The 21,367-nt window shown below is 51.3% G+C and overlaps 2 protein-coding genes across 2 annotated transcripts; one reads left to right on the top strand and one right to left on the bottom strand.

Moving 5' to 3' along the window:
• Positions 1 to 866: 866 nt before the first annotated feature.
• Snrnp25 (small nuclear ribonucleoprotein U11/U12 subunit 25) lies at positions 867 to 4,206 on the bottom strand. The gene is made up of 5 exons (XM_050133241.1): positions 3,991 to 4,206; positions 2,897 to 2,987; positions 2,279 to 2,384; positions 1,436 to 1,510; positions 867 to 1,151 (listed from the first exon to the last, which is right to left on the bottom strand). Exons 1-5 carry the CDS (start codon positions 4,030 to 4,032, stop codon positions 1,094 to 1,096), a joined length of 372 nt encoding a protein of 123 aa, XP_049989198.1. The 5' UTR covers positions 4,033 to 4,206; the 3' UTR covers positions 867 to 1,093.
• Positions 4,207 to 4,340: 134 nt separating this feature from the next.
• On the top strand, positions 4,341 to 20,264 carry LOC126497707 (interleukin-9 receptor-like). Its single transcript, XM_050135891.1, has 13 exons — positions 4,341 to 4,525; positions 8,686 to 8,796; positions 9,854 to 9,907; positions 10,155 to 10,282; positions 10,369 to 10,494; positions 13,795 to 13,908; positions 14,237 to 14,348; positions 14,466 to 14,617; positions 15,383 to 15,528; positions 15,856 to 16,066; positions 16,524 to 16,629; positions 17,546 to 17,630; positions 18,322 to 20,264. Exons 1-13 carry the CDS (start codon positions 4,341 to 4,343, stop codon positions 18,754 to 18,756), a joined length of 1,965 nt encoding a protein of 654 aa, XP_049991848.1. The 3' UTR covers positions 18,757 to 20,264.
• Positions 20,265 to 21,367: the final 1,103 nt, after the last annotated feature.

The following is a 21,367-nucleotide window of genomic DNA, read 5'->3' as shown; positions in this document are numbered from 1 at the left end:
TTTCCTGATTTCTGGCTGGGGCTGTGGGGGAAGAGGCCACAAAGACCTTGGACATACAATTCCCGTTGTCAGCGGTTCTCAACCTATGGGTGGCAACCCCTTTGTCAAACCTGTATCTCCAAAAATATTTATATTACGGTTCATAACTATAGCAAAATTATCATTTTTTTGTTTTTTTGAGACAGGGTTTCTCTGTGTAGCCTTGGCTATGCTGGCACTCACTCTGTAGACCAGGCTGGCCTCGAACTCACAGAGATCTGCCTGCCTCTGCCTCCCGAGTGCTGGGATTAAAGGCTCATGCCACCACCACCTGGCCACAAAATTAGTTCTGAAGTAGCAACGAAAATAATTTTATGGTCGGGGGGGGGGTCATCACAACATGGGGAACTGCATTAAAGGATCATACCTTTAGGAAGGTTGAGAACCACTTCCCTGCGTCAGAGACATCACTGGCTGTCACCTCTCTGTGAATTTTCATAGTGGGCATAGTAGCCAGTGTTGGGACATGAACCCAGGGGAGTGCTGCTGTATCTCTGCAGTGGGGAGCATACTGCACCCCTGTAATTCATTCTTCATCACTCTCTCTTTCCACTGAGCCTGAGAGAAACATGGCTATCGGGAACCTGTAGGTGGAGGCCTCTACTCCCACTGTCACCTGCTAGATCCTACCACAGGCCCTGGGATGGGAGGTTCCTGTGTCCAACCCCCACCCCCAGAAACAAAGCTTTCGACTCAGCTTGGGTCACTCCATGTGAGGGCCATGGCAGAAAGGTGAGCAGTGTGGACCCAGGGCTTAGGTATGTCTGCCCTCACCTCCCTCTGGTATGGGAGTCACCCACACGGAGTGACTTTCTGATTTTTCCAAATACAAAGCAAACAGATTTATTCAATAGGTCAGGCCCACAACCGTGTAGGACCTTCAAGGCTGAGTTCACAGGAAAGTGCGGGACAGAGGAACTTTCCGTCTTCTGAGGGCTCTAGGTCTTATGCTGATGGTTCCACCCGGGCAAACTAGGGATACAGTTACCCCAACACCCTTTTCTGTGAGGACAAGGGGAGGGCGCCATCTTGATGTGGTCACTCTGTCCGGGATTCACTTTTGCCTTAGCTTCTTGATGAAGGAAACCTCATCTCGATTCCGGATGCCATAACTGAAAAAGACAAAGGTACAGTGCTTGATCTACAGAAGGACCACCCGGGCTTATGATGGATCAGGAACAATCAGGTGAAGATGGCCCGAGCCTTCTTCCTCCTCAACCTGGCCTCCTTGATGCAGCCCCAGGCCGCTGTGAGAACAGCAGGGCTGTTTCCCTGTCCAGCATTAAGTGGGAGGCCCCAAGGAAACGTCCACCGGACAATCAGGCCAGCCAGGGACCTTTGGGGGCGCACAGGCAGCGATGGGCCACCTCCAGCTCAGGAGGTGGACAAGACTTACTCTCTGAGCTTCTTCCTGTCCTCTGTGAGTTTCTCCCCAGCTGAGGTCAAATGGTACGTCCGCCACACGTAGGACCTGCGGAGGAGGACTTAAGTGATGCACACGCTACCCCTAGGAGGGTGGGCTGAGCAGCTGGGATGACAGAGGCTCCGGCACACAGCCTGTGGCACCCGGGACAGATTATTCCCCTTCTGGACATTTTCCCTACATGATACGGTCGGCCCAAGGCAGCCGTAGGACATACCGACTCATCTGGCTAATGAAATAGGTGATGCAGGGGGAGAGTCAGAACACAGGAAATTTGATCCAATACGAGAGGCAGGGCCAACAGCGCCTTGGCGAGGAGGGAAGGGGGCCACTGACAGATATTCCATCTATAACTAGGGAGACATTGAGGTGTCAGGTGTTCCCAGTGAAGATATCCAGCAGTGCAGGTAGGGTAAGGTCTGTGGAAGGCTATGTCTAGAAAGGACAACTGAGGGGGCTGGAGAGATGGCTCAGAGGTTGAGAGCCTTGCCTGCTCTTCCGGAGGTCCTGAGTTCAATTCCCGGCAACCACATGGTGGCTCACAACCATCTGTAATGGGGTCTGGTGCATACACACAGACAGAATATTATATACATAATAAATAAATATTAAAAAAAAAAGAAAGGACAACTGAGGCAGGACCCTCAGGCACAGAATTGCCCAACCTGAAAGCGCTCCTGACACGGGACTGTTGGGGCATCGCTCCTTGGTAGCGGAGCCTTGGCGGTATACACAGAGGAGCTGAAGCTGCCTCCTTGGAGTGCCCCCCACGCAATCCCAGGGATGGCACAGGGAAGGCATTGCTGCCCCTCTCACCAGCTGATGTGCTGAATGCCTCCCTCCCGCTCCTGCTTCAGCTGCATGTATCTCTGGATAGCCTTCTTCAGGTCCAGGACCGTGGCATTCTGTACGACGACCACAGCTGCATGAACACATACAGGAGAAAGATCTGTGTGGCACACATACAAAGCCCAGGCGATGGGAGACACCCAGGGCTCTGTTCTGGCTCAACACACCCGGGCATGGCCTGAGCTTCTCACAGACTAGTTCTGCTAGTATCCTGCCGCTGTGAACTCTCAGGCTTAGAGAGAAGGGTGGCTGTGGTCTGAATGAGAATGGCCCCCAGGGGCTCATGTATTCGAATGTTTGTTCTCAGTGGAGCTGTTTGTTTGGAAATCATAGGAAGTGTGGCCTTGTCGGAGGAGGGGACACTGGGGGTGAGCTTGGAGGTTTCAAAAGCCCACACCACTGCAGTTAGCTCGCTCTCAGCTACTGCTCCAGGACCAGACCTGCCTGCTGCCATGCTCCCTGCCACGAAGGTCATGGACTCTAGCCCTCTGCGACTGTGAGCCCTCACAAACATTTTCCTCACTAAGCTGTCTTGATCGCGGTGCCTCTAAGCGAGAGGAAAGCAACGACGTCGACGGTACTTACGCATTACCTCTCCATCCATCTTGCACACGCGGACAGTCATTGCCTGGCCATACTCCAGTGCGATCTGAGAGTTGACCTCTTCTAAAGTGACCTGGGAAAGACCAAAGGAAAGGGGAGATACTGACTCTTAACACCTGAACAACAACAGAAACCAAGCTCATGGTGCCCTGGATTATGAAGGGCCAAGATACGGGGTTCTTGCCTGCTATGCAATAGGGTTTTCTATTAGAAAGTCTCCCAAGGGGGTAAAGGAACAGGCACAGAGATGGAGCTGCACAAGAGGAGAATATTATAATTCTGAGAGCCCTCCATAAAGAGCGTCGAGCACTAGGTTGAGTCAGGGCAGGGGTGCAAAATTTATCAGCTACCAAAAGGCAGTGATGACAAAATCTTTTTTGTTTGTTTATTCTGAGGCAGGGACTCACTATGTTAGTTACCTTGGCTGGTCTGGAACTCACAGAGATCTGCCTGTCTCCACCTCCCAAGTGCTGGGATTAAAGGCGTGGATTAAAGGCGTGCGCCAACACCTCCTGGTGACACAAGAGATGTTTTAATAAAACACTGAGGGAAGCCAGGTGGTGGTGGCGCACGCCTTTAATCCCAGCACTTGGGGGGCAGAGGCTGGCGGATCTTTGTGAGTTCGAGGCCAACCTGGTCTACAAGGGTTAGTTCCAGGACAGGCTCTAAAACTATAGCGAAACCCTGTCTCGAAAAACCAAAAGCACTGAGGGACGTGCAAATTGAGAAAATGGTGTAACTCCGTGGTAGAGCACTTGCTTAGTATTCAAAAGGCTCCAAGTTTGATGCCCAGTTCTGTGTGCACACAGATGTTAAATTAAAACACCCATTGACGGGTGAGGTTAAAAAATAGACTAAAGAATTGTGCCCACACATATTGACGCTTGAAGCAAATGAAAAGACCGGTCACACTGTTCGTGAGCTAAAATCTTAGTACTTGTTTAAATCTAACTTTTTTACGCTGCGAGGGAGTGTTTTGAAGTCCCCTCACCCAAAACTTTCGGCTTTTGAGCAGGAGCGTCTTTCGCTGGTGGGACCACGAGTGCCCATCCACACCCCAGAGACCTGTCGCGTACCTGGATCGGAAGGTCGCAGAGCAGCGGGTCTTGCACCACCATGGCGAGACCTTCTTGGAACACGTCCACGGCTTCAGAGTGTGGCAAAGCCTCCTCATCGTCCTCGTCGTCTTCAGGCACTTCCGGCCGAACCGCAGGTTCCGGGTCCTCCAGGGCTGCCGGCTACCGGGAAGCCTGGCTTTCCCGTCGCTCCTCCAGCCCGCCCCTGCTTTCCAGCGCGTGCGCAGTGACTGCGCCACGCCCCAGGCAAGGTAGTTCGGTCATTGGTGCACTGCGTGGCTTCAGTGTCCAATGAGACGTGCGAGACACGGGGTAGGCTGGGAGCGCGCAGACAGCAAGCGATTGGCCGGATGGGCAGGTGCGGGCAGCGCCGGTCGTTTGTTGTACGATTCAGTCGGGTCCGTAGTGGTCGAGCTGTACGTAGTCAGACTGCTCTTCTGGGCTGGTCATCAGTAGGGGACGGCACTGCCATCCCTTCGCCCCCGACATCTGCCCCTAAGCATAGCATTGCTCACAGTGTGACTCTAGGAGGCGGGTGCCTCCTGCTGCTCGTCGCTACCTCTGTGTCTTTGCCCCAGCCAGGTCTCAGTCACTCAGGGATTCCTCCTCAGGCTCAATGCCAAAAAGTGGCCAGAAATCTAGTGAGATGGAGCCGGGCGTGGTGGCGCACACCTTTAGTCCAAGCAGTTGGGAGGCAGAGGCAGGCAGATCTTTCCCTATCGTTGAGTTCTAGGCCGACCTGGTCTACAGCGCTAGTTCTTGGACAGCCAGGGCTACAAGAAGTGAGTAAACCCTGTCTCGAAAAACAAAACAAACAAAAAATCCAGGCGAAACCCTTAGTCCTTCGTGCATGGTGGCAGTGCCAGGCTCTCATTTGCTCACTACCTTCTCTGGTCTCCCTGTAACAACTCTCTCTCTCTCTCTCTCTCTCTCTCTCTCTCTCTCTCTCTCTCTCTCTCTCTCTTTCTCACACACACACACACAAAGTGCTTTGTCCACATTTATTTCTACTGTGCACTGTGTGTGCAATGCCCAAAGAGGTCAGAAGAGGATATCAGATCCCCTCAGGCTGGAGTTATAGCCAGTTATGAACCATCGTGTGGGTCCTGGGAATGGCTCTGGGTTCCCTAGGAGAGCAGCCTTGGGTCCTTACTGCTGAGCTATCTCCCCTCTTCACAATTTTTTTAAAAAAATGATGATCACCTTATTTAAAACTTCAGCCCTTGCTGGGTGGTGGTGACACGTGCCTTTAATCCCAGTACTCAGGAGGCAGAGGCATGAGGAGCTCTGTAAGTTTGAAACCAGACCACTCTACAGAGCAAGTTCCAGGATAGCCAGGGCTATGCAGAGAAAACCTGTCTTGGAAAACAAAAAACAATATATAATAAAAAAGAAACTCCAGCCCTTGGACCAAGCCTGTTGTACAACCCTAATCCCATTCCTTGGAGAGACTGAGGCAGGGGAATCTGTTCAAGGTCCACCAGGATTGCATAGCAGAGATGAAGAAAGTTAAACAAAAACAAAAAAGGTTACACAGTGAGACCTTGTCTCAAACCAGACTAAAACCAAACAACCAAACAAACCCTCTTCTACTATAGAGTAATTTGGCCCTAAAGAAGCACAATTTCTTTCTTGTCTTTGACATTTTCGTTTGCAATGTCTCCTCTCAAACCTGTACGGGGCCAGCAATCTTGGCTTTGTTAGCTGTGTTAAGTTTTCTTTTTTGTTTGTTTGTTTTTTGTTTTTCGAGACAGGGTTTCTCTGTGTCTTTGGAGCCTGTCCTGGAACTAGCGCTTGTAGACCAGGCTGGCCTCAAACTCACAGAGATCTGCCTGCCTCTGCCTCTCAAGTGCTGGGATTAAAGGCGTGCGCCACCACCGCCCAGCACTGAGTTTTCTGTCTTTATCATCAGAAAAGACCAACCAGATCTTGAGATGGTGGCTTCTTTGCTTTCCTTGTTTTCCTTTCTCTGCCACCATAGTTTTCATACCCTTCTGTCCTGCCTCATGTCTGTATTTGTATCTCCATATGTCCACATCCACACACATTTGTGAAGCAGAGTCAGTATCTGTTACTAAGTCTTGTAAATATTTATTATTGTATTTGCCTTTTGGGACACTACAAGACTAAGCATTAAAGGGACCCTGACCTACTTTGAGAGAAAGGTACTGTGTTTGTGGTTGTGCTGGGATAGTTACGTCAGGCAGAATTACAATCTTGTCTTCGCTTGGAAATTAAGCATGGTGTAAGGGTGGATATGTATTTGGGTGTCAAGTTGACAAGGGTGACCTTGTAATGATTAATATTGATTGTCAGCTTAACAGGACAGGGAATCGCCTGTGAGACAGGTTTGGTTTATCTGTGAGGTCTTATTTAGGTCAGCCTTTGGGCATGCCTGTGATGGATTTTCTTAAGTCTGATCCCTTAAGTAATTGGCCATTCTGGTATCTGGGTTTTCTTGGTTACACTGATTGAGATGGGAAGGCTCCCCTGGGATGTGAGCCACACCTTCTGGTGGCAGCTTAGATGATCATATAAAGTAGTCTGTGGGGAAAGATTTGCTTTTTGCCTGCTTGCTTTTGTGTTTTGAGTTTGTCTATTCTGTGGCTGTCACTATTCCAGGGACACTGGGACTCAGCCTTTTCAGCTTCCCCATATCGACTGAAGACAAGTGGCCCTCCAAGAATTCTCCTGGCCTTCAGCATCAGATTAGAACTGCTGAGGCATCCAGCCCTGAGGACTGGACATCTGCTGGGCTCTCAGCCTCTCCAGTGTGCAGGCAGCCATTGTTGGATACCAGGAAGGTACTGGGTAAACCAGGTTAATACAACTCCCTTTACTATGTATCAATTCTATTGGTTCTTTTCCTCTAGAGCCCTGACTGATATGGATGAATATGCCACCTTTTCTTGCATAAAAACTCTATTATGTATTAGGCAATGAACAGTAGAAAAGTCAATAAAACAAAGGAAATGAAGAGATGGTACTGATCCATTTGGCCAACAAATGGCTTTGAGAGCCCAAATGGCTTTGCTTTTTCTTTGTGAGGTTTCAAGGAGGACCAAACTAACGATGCTAATACTAATTCATAAAAATAATAACAAATGTAGTCCTCACAGAAGGCCTATAGCAAAATTCCAGAAGATCTATTTTAGTTAGTGCTTCGTGTAATATGATTTATTCCCCTTTCCCAATCTTTTTCTTCTTATTTTTGGGACAGGGTTTTATTTCAGGGCCAGCCTAAGCTGGTCTTGAACTCACTCTGTAGAGAATAAGGTTGCACTCTGCGCCTCCTGACTCGCTCCTGGGGTTTCAGGCACGAGTCACCATACCTGGCCCTCTGTCTTCAGGGTGGCTTCTCCAGCTCTGGTTTCTAATAATCTTGTGTGAGTTTAAACAACTGTGCATGGGGCTGGAGAGATGGCTCAGTGGTTAAGAGGCCTACTGTGCTTGGGACTGGAGAGATGGCTCAGTGGTTAAGAGCCCTACTGTGCTTGGGACTGGAGAGATGGCTCAGTGGTTAAGAGCCCTACAGTGCTCGGGACTGGAGAGATGGCTCAGCGGTTAAGGGCCCTACTGTGCTCGGGACTGGAGAGATGGCTCAGCAGTTAAGAGCCCTGACTGCTCTTCCAGAGGACTCTGGTTTGATTCCCAGCACCCACATGATGGCTCACAACAGGGATCCAACTTCTTTTGATTGACCTACAAGGGCACCAGGAATACAGAAGCAGCAGAGACAAATGTGCAGGCAAATATCCATACACATAAAAACGAAAACCAAAAACCCCACTAAAATCGAGTGTGGTGGTACGCACATTTCATCCCAACACTCAGGAGGCAGAGGCAGGTGATCTCTGTCAGTTTGAGAATAGCCTGCTTCCAATGAGTTCCAGGACAGCCAGAGTCATAAATAGAGAGATTTCGGTGGTGGCGCACGCCTTTAATCCCAGCACTTGGGAGGCAGAGGCAGGCGGATCTCTGTGAGTTCGAGACCAGCCTGGTCTACAAGAGCTAGTTCCAGGACAGGCTCCAAAACCACAGAGAAAACCTATCTCGAAAAACCAAAAAAAAAAAAAAAAGTAAAAAACAAAAGCTAAATAAAATTTACAAAAGTGTCCTTTCTCACATGGGCACTTGTGAGGAAGGAGGTAAAGATCTCATGTTTCGAAATCCCTGTTGCCTGTTGTACTGTGAAAATTTTTTACCTACCTACCTACCTACCTACCTACCTACCTACCTACCTATGTATTGTTTTTTTATTTTTTATTTTTTTTGAGACATTATTTCTCTGTGTAACAGCCCTGGCTGTCCTGGAACTCGCTTTGTAGACCAGGCTGGCCTCCAACTCACGGAGATCTGCCTGCCTCTACCTCGAAGTGCTGGAATTAAAGGCGTGCCCCCACCCACCGCCCAGCCTGTTTGTTTTTCTTGACTGAGGTTTTACTTAGGTTTAGTACTCACACTCACTGCCAGTGCTGTGTCTCAGAAAACTTCGAAGGGGAAAAACCTAGAAGGTTTCTGCTCAAGCGCGGCTCTGTCCCATGTCTTCACTGTCTGTGCTGCTCCTGTGGGGTTCCTGGGAGGACACCGCTTACGCTGTCCGTCCTTAGATGCATATCTACCGTCCCTGTTTGGAGATGCTCAGGTCGTGGAGTGAAATCTCATCCCTCCTCACCAGTCTTTGGCGTGCAACAGGTGGCGACAGGCACCTCTCAGCTCCGCGGAGGACAGTAGCTCTGTGATGTGCTTGTGGTTTCAGATGTGGGTGGCCCGTGTCCGCCTGCTCAGACTTATCTCCTGGATCAGGTAAGGGGCTTTGCAGTTCACACAGGGACTGTTGGCAGTAAGTCACCTCCTGGCTGGGGTTGCCTGCAACGCTCTATGGCCCTGAGAAGATGTGCCTCAGAGGGTGAGTCGTGCTTGGGGCTCCCCTCTTCTCAAATTAACACAAGCTTCGGGAGGCAGAGAGGTGCTGTGTCCCTGGTGGCGTGGGTGACGCCCTCGTTTGATCTTGTCTGGTGCATTGGTCTTGACCATCTCCCAGAGATGGTGTTTTTGCAGAGGTAATCGTGAGATGCCAAACTGCACTGCAGTGTTCAGGGCTGGGGTGGTGCTGGTGTCAGTCTGTCCATGCCCCGAGGGAACAGAGAAGGACAGGAAGTATTGGTGCTTGTGGAAGAAGCCTTGCTTTCTCAAGCTTCTTCGATGGAGCTAACTTTCTGGGGGGACGAGACTGAATGACCTAGGCCCAGGGTTGGTAAAGTCCCTCTAGACCTCCAGATCTTTTGAAAGCTTCATGGCAGAAGAGGGTTATGGGAGGCAGTGTACGTGGGTGGAATTCCAGGTTAGCTCCGTGGGGTTGGGAGAGGCGGGCGCTGGGGTTGGGAGCAGGGAGAGGAGGGAGTGTGGGGGTGAGCAGCATTCTGTTTCTGGGTTCTCGGGCTGTAGGAGGCTGTTTGGCTGGGATTCTGCCTTTCTTCTCTAACTTGATCTTCCAGGACACTGATGCTCCTCTGGGCTTACTCTTGGCCAGGCCTCAGCCTCCTAGGAGTGAACTAGAATCCATGACTTCCACTCTGGTGAAAAGTCCTGGATACCCCCTGGGGCCGGGTGGCTTTGGTAGTGACGTGGGCATGCATTTTTGTTAAGGAGTTGGGCTGGGGCATTACCAGGCACCCCGAGCTGCCCATTTGGCTTAGTTGGCTTTGCCTGCAGGTGGCTTCAGGGGAGGCCCCTGCTGCAGGGCACAGAGGCACTTCCTCACGAAGGCAGTGGGAGTAGTGGGGCACCATTTCCTCCCACCCACCCACCCACCCACCCTTCAAGTGTACAGTGTCAGTACATCTGCTTGAACCCGCCTTAGCCAGGACCTCTTGTTCGGGTGCCGAGAGACACAGCTGGCCGAGCCTGGGTTCGGGTGAGGAAGCTAAGATAGAGGGTGGGTGAGTGCTTTCGGATGGGTAAAAAAGTCATTGGAGGGACAGAGTGAGAAATCCCGGAGAACTCCCTAGCCACCTCCCCACCGCTTCTAGATGCAGCCTCGTCTGAGTCCAGCCAAGTGTGCCACGAACGCCTGCCCATTAGCTGCCTTTCCTACAGGGAGTATGCGGGAAGGTGCTCCTGGGGGGCTTCCTTCTTTGCCTCAATGTCTCTGCTCCTTCCAGTCTGTCACCTTGGCTGTCACCCAGCTGGTCCACTGGCTCCCATCCTTCCGGCTCTTACCGTCCCTACTCCATCAACATCGTGAGTGTCCTCACATACCCTGTGCACAGCAGGCTCTGGGATCCCCCTGGTGAGAGAGGAGGTCCTCACACTGTGGGGTTTTCCAAAGGGGAAACTTGATGCTGTGTCCACCTCTAGCCCCATTTCCTGGCACAGCTTCCATACGCCACAGGCTCCTGCTGCTGCTGGAGAGAGTGTGTCTCCCTCCAGAGAGAAGAGAAGACACTACTGGACAAGGTTTGCTTAACGAGCAGACTCCTACCCTCCTCTTCTGTGGGCTTTGTGAGTGGGCAGGAGAATAGGGAGTTCCCCTGCCCCTGTCAGACAGAAAGCAGGGCCTCGGGATGTAACTCAGTTGGTAGGTGCATGCCTCCTAGCATGCCCAAGGCCCTGCCTTCAATGCCCAGTGCTGGGGAGAAAAGAAAAGAGGAGATGGCGAGATGGCTTAGTGGTTAAGGATACTTGCTGCTGGCTGGGCGGTGATGGTACACACCTTTAATCGCAGCACTTGGGAGGCAGGGGCAGGTGGATCTCTGTGAGTTCGAGGCCAGCCTGGTCTGAGTTCCAGGGCAGTCAGAGTTGTTACAGAGAAACCCTGTCTGGGTGAGGGGGACGGGACCTGGAGTGCAGCTCAGTGGTAGTACCTCATGAGGGCTTGTACGTGCACACACAAACACACATGTACGCAGAGCAGGGCTTGGGTGTGGCTTGTTGTAGAGTACTTACCTAGCCATGTTCTTGCCCATAGCTATATTGCTGTTGTTGTTATTAATATTAATTTTTTTGAGAGGCTAGGGCTATGTCCTCACACCTGATGTGATGGGGTGTACTGGACAGTGGTGGGGCTTCACATCAGGGCTACATGCCCGGGAGCATCTATTCCAAGATGGCAGGTGTTGGTTCCTCTAGGTTCTCACAGGTTCTATAACCTGTGCTGTGGTTAGACATTTTTGGGCCCAGGCCAGCCTGTCCTCAAGGACCAGTGAGTGTTCATTTGCCTACCTCTGTCCTAAGTACCTGGCCCAAGGTCTGTCTGTCAAGGAGGGGAGACCTCCTGTCAGTGACATGTCCCAGCCTGTGCTGGTAGAGCTTCGGGAGAGAGAGGCTTGTGATGTCCAAGACTTTGGCCTCCTTGGTGAGGCCAAGCCCCAGGACCCACACATTGCACTCAGAAAGTTCATGGGTGCTGTGGCAGTTTGGGAGACCCCTTCCTAAAACAGAGGGGCCTATAGTCCCATGCTGGATTAGTCTCTGGTTTCTCTGGGTCTCTGTTTTCTCATTATTAGAAGGGTAGTGACCCCACCCTCCCCGAGTCACCCAGAGCAGATGGAGATGCCCTACGTAGAGGAAACACTCTCTGCCCACACAATAGCTACACTGGATCCCATACATCAATTCTGGTGTACCTGCCTCTGGTGGCCCTGGCTAGAAACGGGGTACACTGGGCTGGAAGTCACTCTGCTCCCTGCTCTCAAGCCATCTGCTCGTGGGCCATCCTGAGGCTGCAATGGGCCGATTCTCTCCAGTGGCGGCAAGTCCCTGAGGTCTGTGCCAGTTCTCAGCTGGAAGTCGCAGCAGTGCTGTGTAACCGGAGGTTTCTCTCCTGCCAGCCAGCTCCGGAATAACCACAGTGAGGTTTAATATTAATTACAAACTGTTTGGCCTATTAGATCAGAGTTTTTCTAACTATCGATTACAACTTAAATTAACCTGTTTTTATTAATCTGTGTATTGCCATGGCTCAGACATCTTTTTCCTTTGGCAGCTGGATGGTGTCCCTCTGACTCTGCCTTCTTTTCCCCTACTGGTTCTATTCTGCCTTATTACTGGCTAAATCAGCTTCTTTAGTAGCCAATGGTAATAAAGACATGTTCACAGCATACAGGGCATCCCACATTCTCTTTCCAGGTTCTGTGAGTCTAGGATCCTGTTCTCAGATACCCTGGGAGTATATGAGAATAAATACTTTGTCCCCACTTTGCCAATAATCACCACGAGAGGAGACATATAGTGCCTGGGAGCTTCGTTTTCATGTCCTTGGTGACCCAGGCTGCATGCTCTATCCCAGTGCTTCAGTCGTTTGTCTAGAGGTGCAGACAGACAAACAGACTGCTTGGCGGTGGGTTGGAGTTAATAGAAGTCTGTCTTGGGCCAGGTGGTGGTGGTACTTTAATCTCAGCACTTGGGAGGCAGAGGCAGGTGGATCTCTGTGAGTTCAAGCCCAACCTGGTCTACAAGAACTAGTTCCAGGAGAGGCTCCAAAGCTACAGAGAAACCCTGTCTCGAAAAACAAAAACAAAACAAAACAAAAAAACAAACAAAAAAGAAGTCTGTCTTGGATTGTGTAGACAGGCTTCTGGGTCTGTGGGTCAGGGTGCTGTCTGCTGAGGTGGCATCGGCTTCTGGAAGGCCAGCACTGTGGTCTCTGTGCATGTATGTTTTCTTCTTTCTTATCGCTAATCAGGCTTGTATAACCAGGGTGGCCCTGCTTCCTGCTCAGGGGCTATCAGGAGCCATCTGTAGATGTAAATGGGGTGACAGGGCCTCAGTAGAGTCACAAAGTCAGGCACTTCCTGAGACACAGCTTCTGGTCCCCATCCACTCTGACTCCTCAGGGATCCCAGGGTTCAAGGTCTTGCTCTTCTCAGGGACTTACTTCCCTTTGTGGGACAGCTGAGGACAGTGCATAGCATGATGTTTGGGAAGATCTGTCTGTTATATAGACATTTGCGGCTGTCTTCGTCTGTGTCCCCAGGGCATAACTCGGGGATAAGTCTGTTTCAGGAGTAGCAGGCCAGAAAATGCATAGAGGCCTGTCCTTTGCCCCCGAGAAGAGCCCTGACCATTTATGTGACTTCACTTTTGCATTGTGAATGAGCAGCCTTTCCTTGGACAGTTGTCAGAACCGAGGCAGAACTGGGCATGATGGCGCATGCCTTTAATTCCAGCATCCCAGCACTCAGGAGGCAGAGGCTGGAGGATTTCTGTGAGTTCGGGGCCAGCCTGGTCTACAGAGTGAGTTCCAGGACAGCCAGGGTTACATAGAGTGGCTCCATTTCAAAACAGACATACAGATAGACAGACCAACAAGAGCCAAGACAAAGCACAGGTATTGCAGAGGGTACCACTCTGACATGGATGGCTGGCAATGTGGACATGATGCTGTCAGAGCCTAGGATTCAGGAGATCTGAGTCTGAGGGGACAGTTTAGTGCCGAAGGCACCAGTCTTTGGTTGAGTCAGCTGGCTTTTCTAAGCTTCAGTTAATCACTGAAGCTGCAGAGCTGTGCTCAGTCCTGTCCACAGGACACGGTAAAAGGGCATCTGCTGTGCAGAGCCCTGTGCGGAGCAGGCCTCCCATGGGGTGCCTAGCACAGGGGACACCTTGCACAGGGGTGCTTAGCACAAGGAATTCACAGGGGTGCCTAGCATGGGGGACACCTCCCATGGTGTGCCTAGCACAGGGGGTACCTCCCACAGGGGTGCCCAGCACAGAGGACACTTCACACAGGGGACACCTAGCACAGGGGACACCTCCCACAGGGGACGCCTCCCACAGGCCCTACAGTTCAGTCTTTTGCAGGTTGGCCCCTGCAGAGGATGGCAGTAAAGCAGGTCCTGGTCCCCTGGTTCCTGATCTACACCTGTGTCTGCTCTTGCATCTGCTGGGGAGTCCCTGTCCCAGAGCAGGGAGCAGGTGAGAGTTTGGTGCCACATCTCTCTGAGGTAACAGAATAGAGAGGGGAGTTGGGGACAAGTTGTCATCTGTGACAACCCAGGGGAAACATCGACCCGGACACTGCTGGAACCTGTCCTCTAGTGTCCCACCGCCTCCCACCCCACAAAGGTCTCAGGTCTGAATGACCCTGCTACCGTGGTTACAACCCAGCCATCCCTAAGCCTCTCATTCTGCCCCTGACACATTCTCTTGGTACTTTCTTTGGAAACGTTCTGGCCAGATATCCCCCACCTACCTCAGCTCTGCCTTGAGGCCCTACTGTGTGCTCCCCCATTCCCATCCTCAGGGCCGAAGGCTGGGACGTTCACCTGCCTCAGCAACAGCCTCTTCAGGATTGATTGCCACTGGTCAGCTCCAGAAGTGGGCCTGGAATCCAGGGCCTGGCTCATCTTTACCAAGTGAGGATGGAGGGCCAGGCCTGCTCAGGGAGGGTACAGGGTCCCTGTGGTGGTAGCAGCATCCATGGTGCTAACACACGGCCTTTCCAGTAACCAGGTGACAGGTACCAGGCACAGGTGCCCGTTCCAGGGCAGTGTGTGCACCCTCACGCTTCCCCTTAAGGAGGTGTTGGTGCCCACTGACGTCTTCACCATCACTTTGTACCACGGCGTCATGGGGCAGGAGCAGGTCAGCTTGGTGGACTCGCAGTTCCAGCCATGGAGGCACAGTGAGTAGGACAGCCCTGCCGCCAGTGCCCTTGTGAGAATCCTTACCACATACTCCTGGAAGCAGATAGGACCCTGGGAAGCAGGCATAATGGCTGCTGCAGAGCCAGGGCTTGGCAAAGAATGAAGAGATGTGGTTAGGTAGGGGTAGAGACTGCAGCCTGAGAGCTACTGGAAATGCCCTCTGTTGGAGGAGGGGCCGCTTGTTCTTTCCGCCGGAATAATCACACAGAAGCTGTATTAATTTAATCACTGCTTAGCCCATTAGTTCTCATTGGCTAACTCTTCCATATTAATTTAACCAATTTCTATTAATCTGTGTATCGTCACATGGCAGTGGCTTGCCAGCAAAGCTTCAGCATGTCTGATTCTGGCAGCGGCTCCATGGCGTCTCTCTGACTCCGCCTCCTTTCTCCCAGCATTCAGCCTAGCTTTCCCCACCTTCCTAAGATCTCCCCTGCTACAGGTCCAAAGCAGTTTCTTTATTCATTAATGGTAATCGCAGCACACAGAGGGGACTCCCACATCAGCATTCCTGTCACACCAGGAATTATTCCGGAAGGACACCAGGAAGAACTTCCTGCAGCCAACTGTGAAGGAAATTACCTTGCTGCAGGGACTTAAGTCATTGACTGTCTTTCACCAAGCAGTTTTCCTGCCGTAGTCTTCAGATGAGGTCCCTGGTCTGAATGTCTTTGGTCCCGGTTCTGGCCATGCTGAGGGACACAATGGTAGCTGCAGCCACACTGGGCCCTTCTTTGTTTCAGTTAAGCTGGATCCCCCCTCGGATCTGCAGAGCAATGTCAGCTCTGGGCGCTGTGTCCTGTCCTGGAGCATCCATTTTGCTCTGGAGCCCTGGAGCTCAGACCTCAACTATGAGCTGGCCTTCAAGAAGCAGGAAGAGCCCTGGGAGGTAACTTGGTGGTAGCTCTCTGAGGTCTCTCTCCTGGGACTGGCTCGAGTCAGTGGTGAGGACAGAGGGAGTCAGAATCAGATGTGCATGTAGGTGCTGGCTACATACAAACCTGTGTTTGTGTGTCTTTGAACATAGTGTGTGTGTGCCCGTTTGTACATGTATGAGTATCTTTGCTTTGTGCTTCTCTGGCTGAATGTTTAACTGGAGAGAGTGTGTAAATGTGGTAAAGGTGTACATGTACCCACTGGTGTGAGTGGGCTTGTTGGTACATGTATGTCCATTCTTTAGGGCCCTGCGCTCAGTCAAATGCCCCCAACCCTGCAGCAGGCCCGGCACAAGGACCGTATTGTTGGAGTGACCTGGCTCAGCCTTGAAGCTGTCGAGCTGAACCCTGGCTCCATCTACGAGGCCAGACTGCGTGTCCAGATGACTTTGCTGGAGGAGGATGACATGGCAGAGGAGAGATACTATAAGAGCCATTGGAGTGAGTGGAGCCAGCCCGTGTCCTTTCCTTCTCCCCAGAGATGGAGACAGGGTAGGTGCTGTGTGGTGGGTGCTTCGTCACAGCCTGGGCTGAGTCTCTGTTCCTTGGTTCCTTCTGCCTCTCCTCCCTTTTCCCAACCTACAACCCCTCCCCTTGTTTCTGGATGTGCTAATTCATAGCTAGTGGCCACCATGAGGAGCAAGGGTGTCCAGGACTGCACACTGGCTGCTTCTATCTAAGGCTGGACAAGACCTGGGATTCCTTTGTGAGTGTTGGGCTGATCCTTTGTGCAGTGATGACCACCGGCCATATGGAAGATGGGAAAGAAGGGGTGCAGATGAGGTCACCCCAGGAACATCAGAGGTTCACAACACAACCCCGAAGGCCCATCCTAAACTCTTTCTGTTTTGGCTCGAAGAACTAACAGTGACTCCCCCGCCACCATGTGGACTTAGGGGAACATCCTGGCACTTAGGCTACTCATAGCTATGGACCTTTCTGCCCACAGACTTCCTGCTCCCATCCTGGCGGTGGTCGGATAGCGTCCTTGTTGCTATGTCCATCTTTCTTCTGCTGACCGGCCTTATTCGCCTTCTGTTCAAGCTGTCCCCCAGGTAGGTAGCCAGTGTGTGTGTGTGTGTGTGTGTGTGTGTGCATGTGTGTGTGCATGTGTGTGTGTGAATTAATTGTGGACATGCATTAAGTGTGCTGGGATACACGTGTGTTGCCAGAGGTTTGTGTCCCACCTGGTCCTGCCCCAAAGAAACACACAGAAGTCTATATTAGTTATAAACTGGTTGGCCTAATAGCCCAGGTTTTCTTATTAATTAATTTTACGTCTTAAAATAGTCCATAATTCTTGTTTGTGCTAGCCATGTGGGTTGGTACCTTTTATCAGTAAGGCATTCACATCTTGCTTCCTCTGTGTCTGGTTTCCCCTGTGTCTCCTGTTCTCATCCCCTGCCTCTACTTCCTGCCTGGCTACTGGCCAATCAGCATTTTATTAAAGCAATACAAGGCCGTTGTCCCACAGCACACATGTATTAGTATGTGAGACCGGGGAAACACGGCTGCCTGCTGATGGCACAGATGTTATCTCTGGAGCTATTGGCTTCATCTGAGAGCTAAGGACACAGCTGGTTGCTTCCAGGCCCTGAACCCACTATTGGAGAACACACACAGGCTGTGGTGTAAATATGTGCATTAACCAGAGAGGTCACAGTGACCCACACTGTTCATTGAGAGGTTTTATTTATGTATTTATTTTTGATGGATATTACTGCATTGCCAACTTTGGTCCTTAATAAATGGGCAGAAGTGATCTCCTGCCTTAGCTTCCTGGGTAGATGAAACAATAGGCATGTGTTGCTGTGCTTAGTGGCCTTTGAGGACAGGTTTGTGTGTAGTGGGCTAGCATCTGGTAGGTAGAAGGTCCAGTCTTGGCAGTGACCTTAAGCCTTCTGGAGTGTGGCATTAGGAAAGGCTTCTATCTCGGTCCCTTTGGTCCTAACTTTTCTATTTTGGTTTCAGGGTGAAGAGAATCATCCACCAGAACGTTCCCTCTCCAGCACCTTTCTTCCTTCCTCTCTACAGTGTGTACAATGGGGACTTCCAGGTGTGTGCAGGGGAACTTCAGGGAAGCAGGGTCAAGTCTGGCACTACAGGGGCAGAGATATGGCCTAGAAGTCTGCCTTGTGTAAACAAAGTTTGGGCTTAGACTGGGCGCACGAGCAGTGGAGGCCTGTCTATGCTCCGAGTCTCTTTTGTACATAGAGTAGGCTTACATTTGTACCCCATCTCTAATGGGCACGTATTTTGCTGTATTTATGGGATGGTGTTGTGGGCCAGCTTTCCCTGGCACAGCAGTAGTGGACTGTGAGACACAGGGGAGGCTTCTAGTCCCGCTGAGAGACAGCATTCTTCGGGAGGCTCAGACCTCCTGTGGCTCCGCAGAGGCTCCGGACTGTGTCTCTAGTTTTGTGTAGTTTTTTTTTGGGGGGGGGTGTGCCCTATCTGCCCCTGCTGTGTGGCCCTGGATGAGCGTTCTGCCATGGTTTTGTCTTTGGCATCTGTCACATCTTCCCATTTCTCCTTGGCACCTGGTTCTGTGGCCTCGGGCTGAGGGGGGACCTGGGGGGCCTGGAGAGACTAAGTGCTTCATGCGTGGGAGGAAGGTAGAATGCTCTGGGCCCAGGAACTTCCTGGAGGAGGAGATCTGGGCTGTGCAGGGGTGGTTGCTGCCCCCAGGGTAAGTCCGGAACATACTACCTACCTAAGCCCTTCTCCTGCCTCCTGCTCTGATGCAGACCTGGACAGGGGCCCACAGAACCGGACTGCAACCAAGACGGAATGATGCCGGCACTCCATTAGGAGGCTCAGAGTCCAGCATCTGGGAGGCCATTACATCCCTCACCTACAGTCCAGCGTGCCCTGTGCAGTTTTCCAGCCTGCCGTGGGAAGGCGCAGGCCCTGGCTTCTCCGGGCCACCAGGCTTGGCGCATGTGCTGCCCGCAGTGTGTCTGGAGCTGGAAGGACAGCCATCTGCCTACCTGCCCCAAGAGGGCTGGGCTTCTCCGGTCTCCGTCCGACCACCTCCTCTGGACTCAGACGGGGGCAGCAGCGACTATTGCATCTTGAACTCCTGTGAGGAGCTCCGTCCCTCAGCCTTCCCAGAACACACCCAGAGCCCTGAGCTCACACAGCCCCAGCCTGTGGCCCTTCCTGTGTCCAGCAGGACCTGACCCCTATCCAGGGATGTGGGCATTTTCTTTCCTCCTACCCTGGGAGGGCACTAGACTCAGTCTCAGCCTGCCTCAGCCGGATGGACCATGTCTGCTTTGGGGAGGTGAACTGAAGACCCTGGGACTGCCCCTTGGGTGGCTGTGGAACCCCAGAGAGGAGACAGCTGTGCATTGGTCAGAGGCCACATGGATGGAAGCAGCAGGCTGTTCCTCATGGCTCTGCCCTGTCCTGTGGTGGGGAGGCCTCCACACTCAGCCCCTGAGTCAGGCTTCCTTCTCTCCTCTTCTTGGCTTTGTCCCAGTTCGGAAAGGAGCATGTGGTGGGTAGCGTGGTCTGTCCTCATAACCTTAAAGGGTTAGCCTGGGCCAAGAGGACCCTGCTGAGACAGTATGAACAGGTGAAGTTCCTTTTTTTGGTCCCTTCCTGAGGTGTCTTCCCCACTAGGACTGAAAGGGATATTTTTGACTGTTCCAGACTATGGATGGCTGGGGTTGGGGAGAACGGTGGAACTCTGAGTGAGCGGGCTGTCCATCTCTGAGACCAGCAAGATGGAGTCTCGCTGAATGATTCCAAGAAGTCTTACCATCTGTATTAGTCACTGTTTGGTTGCCGTGATAAAAACACCGTGACCAAAAGTGACTAAGAGAAGCAAGCGTTTATTTTAGTTTAAGGTTCCAGAGGCCGAGGAATATATCAGTGCAGAGATGTCGCAGCAGAAGCAGGAAGCTGAGAGCTCACATCTTAAAAGTGCGAAGCAGATTGAACTGGAAGTGATGTTTTCTTCCTCAAGCAAGGCTTTGCCTCCTAGGTTCCGCTGTCTACCCACACAGTGCCTCCAGCGGGGGACTGAGTGTTCGCACACATGAGTGAGCCTATGGGGGGACATTCTCATGCAACCCACCTAACTGTTCCTCACTGTTCCTAGGAGAAAGACCAAAGCCACTAGACAGATTGGAAGTGGCTACTCCTCAGCGACTGTGGCCCGAGAGGAGCACCAATCCCTTACTGCCTTGTGGAGTGCTCCAGAGGGGATGACGGGCAGATGACAGGCAGTCCAGACTGTGGTTGATATTTTCCTAGGCCTGCCCTGACAGAGCAGCAGGAACCCGGCGGCTAATACCGTAGATTTGCTTTCTCGCGGACTGATGTTCAGGGGTCTGGGTTGCAGATGCCAAGAGCGCCATGCTCCCTTGGAGCTTGCTTTAAGTCTTGCTTCGCATTTGTTTCCTTCTGAGCAACCTCTTCCGTACTGAGACTAGATGCTACCCCAATGGGAGGGCGGCGTCTGCCTGAGACCCTCGTAGTGAGCAGAGATTGTGGTCCAGTGGGCAGAATTGAGCTGGTGGACGCGTTTGCACAGCTTTGGGACCTTAAAGCACTGACCCAACAGGAGCCCTCTTGATCCTTTGAGGTTTTTAAGGGATAAGCCTAGAAACAATGGTAGCGCGAGGATGATTTCTGAGGCCATAACAATGTGCAGGAGATAGCGAAACTACTGCGTGGTGGGCGTGGTGAATGGGTAGGAACGCGCGGTGTTGTGGGTCAGAGCTGGTGCTCCGGAGGGCTCACACAGCTAACCCAGGGAGTGTTGGCTCACTGGATCCTCCACGGCACGATGGCCTAGTTAGAGCTCAGAGAGCTGGGATCTCCCTCCAGTCTGGTTCCCTGCCTTACCTGTGCTGGTGTTCAGAGATTTTCAATCAAGGATTAGGCTCCGATTTAGAATAAGTCCTTCGGCGGAATAACAATTTCTCAGGTAGAGGAGATTTCTAATTTTACCTTTTAATTTTATTTTTAAATTTATTTTTTCCATTTCAATAATTACCCTTTTGAATAGACACAGCATATACACTTACATAAATGCTACTCTCGCCTCTACCATCTGCTTCTTCTTTTTATATATTTATTTGTTGTTGTTGTTGGTTTTTTTTTTTTTTTTGAGACAGCATTTCTCTGTGTAGCTCTGGCTGTCCTGGAACTCGCTTTGTAGATCAGGCTATCCTCGAACTAAAGTTTGTGTGTTTTATAGGTCATGGAATGATCTGTGAAAACAATTAACTACTCAAATTTCACAAAAGTTAATTTAAGATTCTGGAATCTGGGATTTTGTTGTTGTTGTTGTTGTTGTTTTGGTTTTTTGAGACAGGGTTTCTCGGTAGCTTTGGAGCCTGTTCTGGAACTCACTCTATAGACCAGGCTGGCCTTACTCACAGAGATCCACCTGCCTCTGTCTCTGGAGTGCTGGGATTAAAGGTGTGCGCCACCACCTGGCGATCGGGACTTTTTGTGTGTTTTTTTTTTTTTTTATATTTATTTATTATGTATACAATATTCTGTCTGTGTGTATGCCTGCAGGCCAGAAGAGGGCACCAGACCCCATTGCAGATGGTTGTGAGCCACCGTGTGGTTGCTGGGAATTGAACTCAGGACCTTTGGTAGAGCAGGCAATGCTCTTAACCTCTGAGCCATCTCTCCAGCCCCGATCGGGACTTTTTGTTGCACCTCTGTAATAACACTTCCATGACTGTCATTGTTCTCACAAAAGGAAGCAAGTCGCAATTGATGAAAAGAATAACCACCGATTATTTCAAGGTGTAGTAACTAGCCCTG

Source organism: Alexandromys fortis, unplaced genomic scaffold (assembly GCF_014885135.2).
Source record: "Alexandromys fortis isolate MF-2015 unplaced genomic scaffold, M_Fortis_MF-2015_v1.1 scaffold_29, whole genome shotgun sequence".
NCBI classification, from domain to species: Eukaryota; Metazoa; Chordata; class Mammalia; order Rodentia; family Cricetidae; genus Alexandromys; species Alexandromys fortis.
The sequence above is the reverse complement of the archived record's forward strand: the minus strand, read 5'-3'. Positions and strand labels throughout refer to the sequence as shown.